Source organism: Hyalella azteca, unplaced genomic scaffold (genome assembly GCF_000764305.2).
Source record: "Hyalella azteca isolate HAZT.00-mixed unplaced genomic scaffold, Hazt_2.0.2 contig3212, whole genome shotgun sequence".
Classification (NCBI taxonomy): domain Eukaryota; kingdom Metazoa; phylum Arthropoda; class Malacostraca; order Amphipoda; family Hyalellidae; genus Hyalella; species Hyalella azteca.
The window spans coordinates 1581-10690 of NW_025933464.1; the positions used below are offsets into that span (position 1 = coordinate 1581).

Genomic DNA, 9110 nt, shown 5'->3' on the forward strand with positions numbered 1-9110 from the left:
GATGGCGTCACGAGGCGTGCGGCGTCACGAGGCGTGCGGCGTCACGAGGCGTGCGGCGTCACGAGGCGTGCGGCGTCACGAGGTTCCCTCAGAAGAGAAAATGTCCTTCTAAAGATGACTGACGTGGAGACTATCAGCTCTATTGTGTTCCTCTTCAGTAATTCCAAGCTATGGAATTTAATGATGCTTAGTTAACCAATTTGTTTCTGTTAATAAAATTGTTCGAATAATTCGAGCCGTTCGGCACAGCAGGGAAATACGACTTGACAACTCAACTCATTTGTTCTTGTGTAAGATGTTGCTTTTTCTATGCATCTCTTATATGAATGGTAATTAGTATGACCTGAAGGTGGTTCTTCTGTAGCGGGATCCGAGGATATAGAGGGACAGAGTAAACGATTATATAATATACCTTTATGATTATAATTCGGCGCACAGTTTAGGATAATCTATGTTTATAAGTTGGAGCTTTAACAATGATGTCTTCGGCGTCCAGGTGAAGTAAATAAATGAATAAGTCTAGAGTGTATCCGCGGGGAGTTCTCCACTCAGACGTTGAGCTAGCGTTACTGACCTGTTTGACATGGACAGGAGCAATGGGGTATACCGTAGCGGTCCTCGCCCAAGACTGAAGTTAATCGCTTGAGACAGAGCTTTTATAGCTTCGCTAATTGACGTCACCAAGGGCGAGAATTAATAAACACGGAAGGCATATACAAGGAAATGTTTATGAACATATCGAAGTGAAGGAGATTATCTTTCAACAAGGAAGATATTAATGAGGAAATATCCAGGGACAAATGGTATCAATATTGTCACCTGACACTTGAAACAAAGGATCAATGAAAAATCCGCGATTTCGCAACTCGAATAATTTATTCTATAAACAAAGGATGAGCAATATAGCAAATTGAAACACGAACATAGTAATCATAACAATAATCCATAGGTTATATACAACATTAGTGAATAATTTATTGCAGCAAGAGCGAGCACTCGAGCACTCGCCGCTGGTTCATCACTGCACTGTTGCATTGCTGCACAGTCAATATATTAATATTAAATAATAGGCCAGCTTGGAGAATAAGTCATTGCAGTGAAGATGCAATCAATAAATAACCAGGCCGCCTGCACGCAGCAAACATGGACACGTTATATAAATACGGGCGTGCCATGCTTAGCCGTTGGCATGGCTTGGCAGGCGGGCAATAAAGCTCACGAGGCCTTCCAGCCTGGAGAAGAAACGTGGAACTCTTCGCTAATTTAGACATATCAAAACAATCCTAAATAAACAAGACAACTAGTGAATGTAGCACCTGAAGTAGCATTTTATCAAACGTGGTTACCGACGTGGAAAGCATGGAACTCTCCAGCGAAAAGTTCAGCGACATTATAATGATTAACTGCTCTAAACGTCACAGGACAGCTGACATGCACAAACAACCCACGGATACAGCAGGATATGACGGTCAGTCCGCGTTATGGGTTCCAGCAATGCAGGAACTCCAGAATCGGCGCCACTTCTCGTTGGCTGGGTCCACGTCACGGACAGGAAATCACAGGTCGTCGCAAATGCGAAGACGGCGCCAGCCCACACTGTAGGTAAAAAATGAACGTCACTGCGACGACCCGCGCGCCGTGAATACATTCAATGTAAATTAACTCACTGCACATCGTCTCTAAAGCAGCCTTACGTAACCCCACATCAGGCATATAGAAGCAATGGGCGCCTTCAATACCTTACGATTTTCGTCTTCAAATGCTACGTCCATCCTGTTGTATAATTTACTGCAGCCGTTCTAACCCCACACCATCTCTCAATACAGTCGTCCTAACCCCAAACCATCTCCCACTACAGCCGTCCTAACCCCACACCATCTCCAACTATAGCCGTCCTAACCAACACCATCTCCCACTACAGCCGTCCTAACCCCACACCATCTCCCACTACAGTCGTTCTAACCCCAAACCATCTCCNACACCATCTCCCACTACAGCCGTCCTAACCCCACACCATCTCCAACTATAGCCGTCCCAACCAACACCATCTCCCACTACAGCCGTCCTAACCCCAAACCATCTCCCACTACAGTCGTTCTAACCCCAAACCATCTCCCACTACAGCCGTCCTAACTCCACATCATCTCCCACTACAGGCGTCGTAACCCCACACTATCCCCACTACAGCCGTCCTAACCCCACACCATCCCCCACTACAGCCGTCCTAACCCCACACCATCTCCCAATACTGCCGTTCCAACCACACAACATCCCCCAGTAATGCCCCCGTAAGCCTACACCATCCCCCACTACAGCCCTCCTAACCCCACTCCATCTCACGCTACAACTCGCCTAATCCCACAATATTCCCCACTACAGCTCTCCAAACCCCACACCATTCCCCACTACAGCCATCCTAACCCACACACCACCCCCACTACAGCCCTCCCAACCCCACACCATTCGCCCCTACAGCCCTCCTAACCCTACACCATCCCCCACCACAGCCCTTCTGGCCCCGCCCCATCTCACACTACAGCCCTCCTAACCCGACAACATCTCCCACTACAGCCCTCTTAACCCCACACCATCTCACTCTACAACCCTCCTAACTCCACAACATCCCCCACTCCAAGCCTTCCTAATCTCACACCTTCCCCTACGACAGCCATCCCAACCCACGCACCATCCCCCACTACAGCCCTCCCAACCCCACACCATTCCCAACTACAGCCCTGCCAACCCCAAACCATCTCCCACAGCAGCCCTCCTAACCCCACATCATCCCCCAATACCCAATCCCAAACATCCTCACTCGTCGATGTCGCTGCACGAGGCGCCTGTGTCGCTGGTCCTTATCCCCTCTTGGTGCAGGAGCGCCAGCAGCCGTCGCTCCTCCTCCGCGCTAAGTTCTCGCTTGCTCAGGCTAATGGCCGCGTACCTGCGATGCAATATAAGACCATTACAAGTAAATGGATAAATTAATTCCACTGACAGCTGGAAGAGATAATACAGTACTTTGCAAACTACGGGTATAATGCCAGTAGCAAATTCACCAAGAAAATGAATCGATCAAATTGTCCAAATAATGACCCACTTTCTTACACTTAGCACGTGCAGAGAGCGGACGTAGCACTGATGCGGGTCAAACTGGGCCGTGATGACTCGCATATGGGCAAAATAGGACCATATAAAGGCTATTTCGACCCTCTCATTTCTCTTAATAATGGTTCCTAATATCCCCGAGTGGGGAAATAAGGAGTCACTCCACCGCCCCTTCGGCAACACTGCAGTTAGGGAATTCGAATTTGGTATTTATATAATTTTGTATTTTTGTGTTTTTCGTTTTCAGTTTAGAAATGCGGAAGTTAGATTTGTAGGTTTTAGTCCGTCTTAGTCAGTCCCGCATTTAAACCCACAGTGTCAAGGTGAGTTTTAACTTGGTTATTTATTTGTTCCCGTGTTTTGCACTTAGATTAATTCCGAGATCTTCTTTATTTTTGTCATATTCTGTAAAGATAGATTGGTTTATTCATGAGAAGTATTTGTTCATACTTTGTCTTTTGTTTATTTATTTATCAGTTCAGTTTATATATTCTTTGTTCTTTTTCTTTAGGAGAGTGTGGAAACACGGATTCAAGAGAGTGGTTTCGGAAGTGTCTTTTATTGCAAACCTTTGTTGGGGTCCACGTTAAAAATACTATTAGTACGGCTGGCTGAACCTGGGTGACCCCAGCACTGCGGCTTCCGTGCTCCCAGGGCAAGACAAGGAGGAAATGCTGCTACGTCAACATGACATTGTTGCTGTGTTTAGCGGACAATCATGATAGCCGCGGTCAATAATTGTTAATTGAACAGAATAAATTATATCTTAATATTACGAGCCAATGTATTCGTAACTGAATAGACCATTTAACCTGTCGTATCATCGATGCCGGGCGAACAATATTATTAGTTATGAGTCCTCACGTTCTTTTTTAACAAATACGGCCCACCATTACCTTGTATTAGTGTTATTAACAAGCTATATAATAGTTCTGTTTATTGCGTCGGGTGCAAATTGTTTCACAATAATGGGTTTCCAGTCAACAGACGACGACCTGTCGTCTGCCATCAACATGCCAAGGAACTAAAATACTAGCAATAATAATCAATGCATTTTGTGGTGCTTATGTGAACAGAATATTATTTTGTATTGTAAGTTGGATGGACTGATAACGTTAGGCCCACATCAGGCAACTACACAACTGACCTCTTGCTGCTGGGTGCATAAGCCTGCACCGTCCGGGCCACAGCCTCCCAGCTCCCCGCCGTCGATACCATCACGAACAGCAGGGGAGGAGGCGTGTCTGGTAGTGGCACTGCTGACACGGCTGTGGCTGTCACTATCGTATAAACGCCTGTTAGGAGAAAGGAAATGAAGTTCACTGGTCATTCTCATCAATTTATTCATGAGTGTTTGTCATACGGTGGGATGGTAAAGATCATTCCTCCAACGAACGCTGTCTGCAGGCACAGATTCCAAACGTCATTGAGCCTTCACTAGACTACGTGCACGTCCTTCATGCACTGCTTAGCAAGCCTGCACGTCCTCATACACTGCTTAGCAAGCCTGCACGCCCTTGTGCACTCCTCAGCAAGCCTGCACGCCCATGTGCACTCCTTAGCAAGCCTGCACGCCCTTGAGCACTCCTTATCAAGCCTACCCCCCTCCTTTGAGAGATAGCAATTATTCTCATCCTCATACACTCATAGGCAAGTCTCCTCGTCCTCCTGCACTCAAATTGAATATCAAATTGAATATCAAATTGGGGGAGGTAAACCCTCCGGAAAAACTTTTTTGTTTACAAACGGATCACTCTGAAACTCGGTACACATATGTAAAATAGAATTCTAAGACATTTTTGTTCGTGTAATTTTTTCAGAAAAATTGATAGAAAACGTGAAATTCATAGAAAACTAACAAAAAAGTGGGTACTGTAGAAATCTATCTCCTCCTGGGGTTTTGAAGCTACTGCAATGAGTCATATACCATTCTATTCGTAAAGACCATACCAATCGAGTAACGAAGTCCGATTTATTTTTTTTGCCTTAGTTTTTTTCACACGCATTTTTCCATTTTTTCGTTTTTTTCTCATTTCCCCCCCCCTTCCCCCCCATTTTGAATCCAAACTATGCACAAATCCAAAAAAAGGCTTCGTTACTCGATAGGTATGGTCTTTACGAATAGAATGGTATATGTCTCATCGCTGTAGCTTCAAAACTCTAGGAGGAGATAGGTTATCCGTGACAAAAAGTTCAACTTTACAGGACAGCGCGACAAAGTTCCGCGCTCCTTGAAATAGACACTCAATGTAGCATAGAGACAAAAATACAGGCTTCTGTAGCCTAATTCCACTCAAGGAAGCTAGCAGCGACTTGCAGCACACGTCTCCGTACGAAGCAAACAGGGTAACTGAGCCTTGATGCCAGATACACCAATATATGTAGTCTTAGCGACTGAATTACCTGCCATCTATTTTGTAAAGGAAATCCACCCCCCGCCCCCCTTTAAAGCGCAGCCGTTTGCGTAAAAATTCACTTACAGCGATCGCAGTAGTATCGTTGAAAAGCTCAGAATGTCAGCTTTAAGATGAGACTAAGCATGTAACTGCAGCACAACTCAAGTAGAAACTATATTTAAAATGCTCAGCAGCTAATTACCTTATATCTAATTAGTGAAGGAACTCCACCACCCGCCCCCCTTTAATGCTCAGCCATGTGCGTAAAATCCACGTAGAGGGATCGCAGTGGTATCATTGGATAGGGCAGAATGTCAGCTTTAAGACGATACTAAATACCAGAAAAGCCAAATCCGAAAATTTTAGGGTATACCTCCCCCTTAGCAAGCCTGCACGCCCTTGAGCACTCCTTATCAAGCCTACCCCCCTCCTTTAAGAGATGGCAATTATTCTCATCCTCATACACTCATAGGCAAGTCTCCTCGTCCTCCTGCACTCCTGACCAAGTTTCATCGTCATCCTGCACTCCCGACGTGGGCTTCACGTCCTCCTGCACTCCTCAGGTACTTTCTTTGTCTTCTTGCACTCCTGACCAAGTCTCCTCGTCCTCCTGCACTCCCGACGTGGGCTTCTCGTCCTCCTGCACTCCTCAGGTTCTTTCTTCGTCCTCCTGGACTCCTGACCAAGTCTCCTTGTCCTCCAGCACCCCTGACATGGGCTTCTCGTCATCTTGCACTCCTGACCAAGTCTCATCATCCTCCTGAACCCCTGACGTGGGTTTCACTTCCTCCTGCACTCCTCAGCAACTCCCCACGACCCCTGAACCACTCACCAACGTCCTCATGGACCTCACACAAATTGCTTTTAATATAAAGATTGCGACACAGCCATCACAGTAACAGGTTCTCTGCACTTTCAGCGGCACGAGTGTTGCGAAATCAGCACGAGTGTTGCAAGAGCAGCACGTGTGTTGCTAGAGCAGCACGAGTGTTGCAAAAATCAGCACGAGTGTTGCAAGATCATCACGAGTGTTGTTAGAGCAGCACGAGTGTTGCTAGAGCAGCACGAGTGTGGCTAGAGCAGCACGAGTGTTGCGAGATTAGCATGAGTATTGCGAGATCAGTACGAGTGTTGCTAGAGCAACACGAGTGTTGCTAGAGCAGCACGAGTGTTGCGAGATCAGCACGAGTGTTGCGAGATCAGCACGAGTGTTGCTAGAGCTGCACGAGTGTTGCGAGATCAGCACGAATGTTTCAAGAGCAGCTCGAGAGCTGAAAGATAAGCACGAGCGTTGCAAGAGTGGCACGAGTAATCACTGGGGTCGCTAGAACAGTACCCTTGTCGCTGGAACAGCACTAGTGTTGCTAGAGCAGCATGGGTGTCGCTAGAGCATCACTTGGGTCGCTAGAACCGTACCCATGTCGCTGGAACAGCACGAGTGTTGCTAGAGCAGCACGCTTGTCGCTAGAACAGCACGTTTGTCGCTAGAACAGCACGCTTGTCGCTTGAGCAGCACACGCTTATCGCTTGAGCATCATATTTCACACAGCAGGAGCTGATCGGGCTATCACGGACGCCAACGCCAAAATATTATAAATACATAAAAATTACTAAAAACTTTTATTATAATTGAAATAATTTGCTAATTATAAATGAAAAAGTTGTGTATAATATTGACTAAAATAAATACAAAAAGCAATAAATTTTAACATGTGAAATTCCAAATCCAACGCATCACCCGGAAGTATCAATGATACTCCTAACAACGATACTGATATTCCCGCTGGTAATACTGACTGAGGTATATATATTTGCCTCGCAGGACGCTGAGGTTCAGCGGAGCTTTGTGGCGGATGGTCAGCGACGCTGAGGCTGCGACGGCTGCCAGAGCCTCGACACCTGCAGCCGTCCTGATGCAGCCCTCGAAACGCTTAACTCTGCACATGCAGGAAGATCATAATATTCCTGATGTTGGACCAAACACAAGAAAACACTCGAGCCTTGCTACTCCGCCGCACGGCCCCTCGGGCTGCTGGGCGGCGTATAGTCATGATGAAAAATCTGAGCATGGATAATTAATAAATAGTGCAGAAAAAATAACATTAAAAATTTATTTATATATTTATTATGGTAATTTTTATTTTAATAAGAATGATAATAATATAAAACAATGAATTTTTAATTAATGAATAATTAATTATAAAATTATTCAAAATGAACCAAAATGCACTCAGCGTGGCAGCGCATTATTACCTTGTTTAGATTATTTCTCTATTTGTTTATTCTTACCTTATTTATTATTTATTATTACTACCATATTTGTTTATTAAGATTGTCTTCTTGTTAAAGTTGCGTAAATTTCCTGCTTTATCATATGAATTATTGTTAATTGTTGAAATATCTGAGGCATTACAGCTTTGCCGAATTGTAACTTTTAAGATTACTATAAAGGTTCCTTGTTTTTTTCTGCAGTTATGTTAGGCTGGGTTCAGTCGTTCGTATACGACAGCCTGAATTTACTTCACTGCCAAATACATTATTCTGAACTTAGCTTCATCCAAATTTTTTTCGTGGTCCTTGGTTAAACTTTCAATAAATGTTTAATTATTTACTGTTTTTTTATTAAGTCTAACAATATAAACCAGGATAAAAAGGTCTGATCACACAAATAATTAACATTGCCATCCAAAACCTACCTTGTTTTCTTCTAAATAAGATGGACAACCTTCTGCACTGAGAAAGAGAAAGTTCCTCAGAAATATAAACAATTCAACTCAAACTTAGGCTGAAAGGATACAGAGGTTTGAAATGGCATCGTCCAGCAGAGACCACGCCGAGATACTACAGAGTAAAATAATTATATTACGGAAATATTTATTTATTTTACTAAAACAATGTCAATACAAATTTAATGGAGAGTGTTCAAAGACGCGCAACAACGATAATATCAGGCATGAAGGGCAAGTCCTATGAAAAAAATTAAAGATTATGAAGCTTCCAAGCCTCTGTTATCGACGTCTGCGTGGGGACCTCATTGAAGTATACAAGTATACTCATGGTTTATACAAGGTCCCAGAAGGCTTGTGGGGACCTCATTGAAGTATACAAGTATACTCATGGTTTATACAAGGCCACAGAAGGATTAATAGAATTGGAAACAAGAACCAACACCACAGCCATGACTATAAACTGAAAAACTACGCTGCAACTTATCCACGCGACAACATTTCTTCTCGCTTCGAATCACCGACATGTGGAACAGCCTCACAATTACATAGTTGACGCTCCGAGTATAAACGCGTTTAAAACAGACTAGATAAAGCTATGGAAAATATATGCTCAGACTTGAAATGCCTAGCACCATATCGAACCCGATGGAAGTCTAGTAGCTATTTCAAGCTATCGTCAGTCTTAGAATAGAATAGAAAATGTGAACGACAGAAAACTGTAATCCCCAAAAATACTTGTTTTTAATTATTCACGTGTTTTTTAATGTGTATTATTTAAGATTTTTAATGTGCGTTCTGCTAAACCATTGTTATCGTTCACAAAATGTAAGAAACCGCACGCGGCACGTAATCGTATCATACACACGACAGAGGAACCTGT

General features: G+C 44.1%; 1 protein-coding gene across 1 annotated transcript; it reads right to left on the reverse strand.

Moving 5' to 3' along the window:
* Window positions 1–951: 951 nt before the first annotated feature.
* LOC125177574 lies at window positions 952–7446 on the reverse strand. The gene is made up of 4 exons (XM_047879511.1): window positions 7299–7446; window positions 4253–4400; window positions 2816–2941; window positions 952–1596 (listed from the first exon to the last, which is right to left on the reverse strand). The coding sequence occupies exons 1-4, from the start codon at window positions 7444–7446 to the stop codon at window positions 1557–1559; spliced, it is 462 nt and encodes a 153-aa protein (XP_047735467.1). The 3' UTR covers window positions 952–1556.
* Between the last annotated feature and the right edge of the window lie 1664 nt (window positions 7447–9110).

Bases quoted from the DNA above. Each gene is read 5' to 3' on its own strand.
- LOC125177574 (XM_047879511.1), bottom strand. From the start codon at position 7,446: ATGTGCAGAGTTAAGCGTTTCGAGGGCTGCATCAGGACGGCTGCAGGT. The intron at 2,942-4,252 runs GTCAGTTGTGTA...ATTGCATCGCAG, and splicing joins TATGCACCCAGCAGCAAGAG to GTACGCGGCCATTAGCCTGA. The intron at 1,597-2,815 runs GTGAGGATGTTT...TTTTACCTACAG, and splicing joins TCGTGCAGCGACATCGACGA to TGTGGGCTGGCGCCGTCTTC.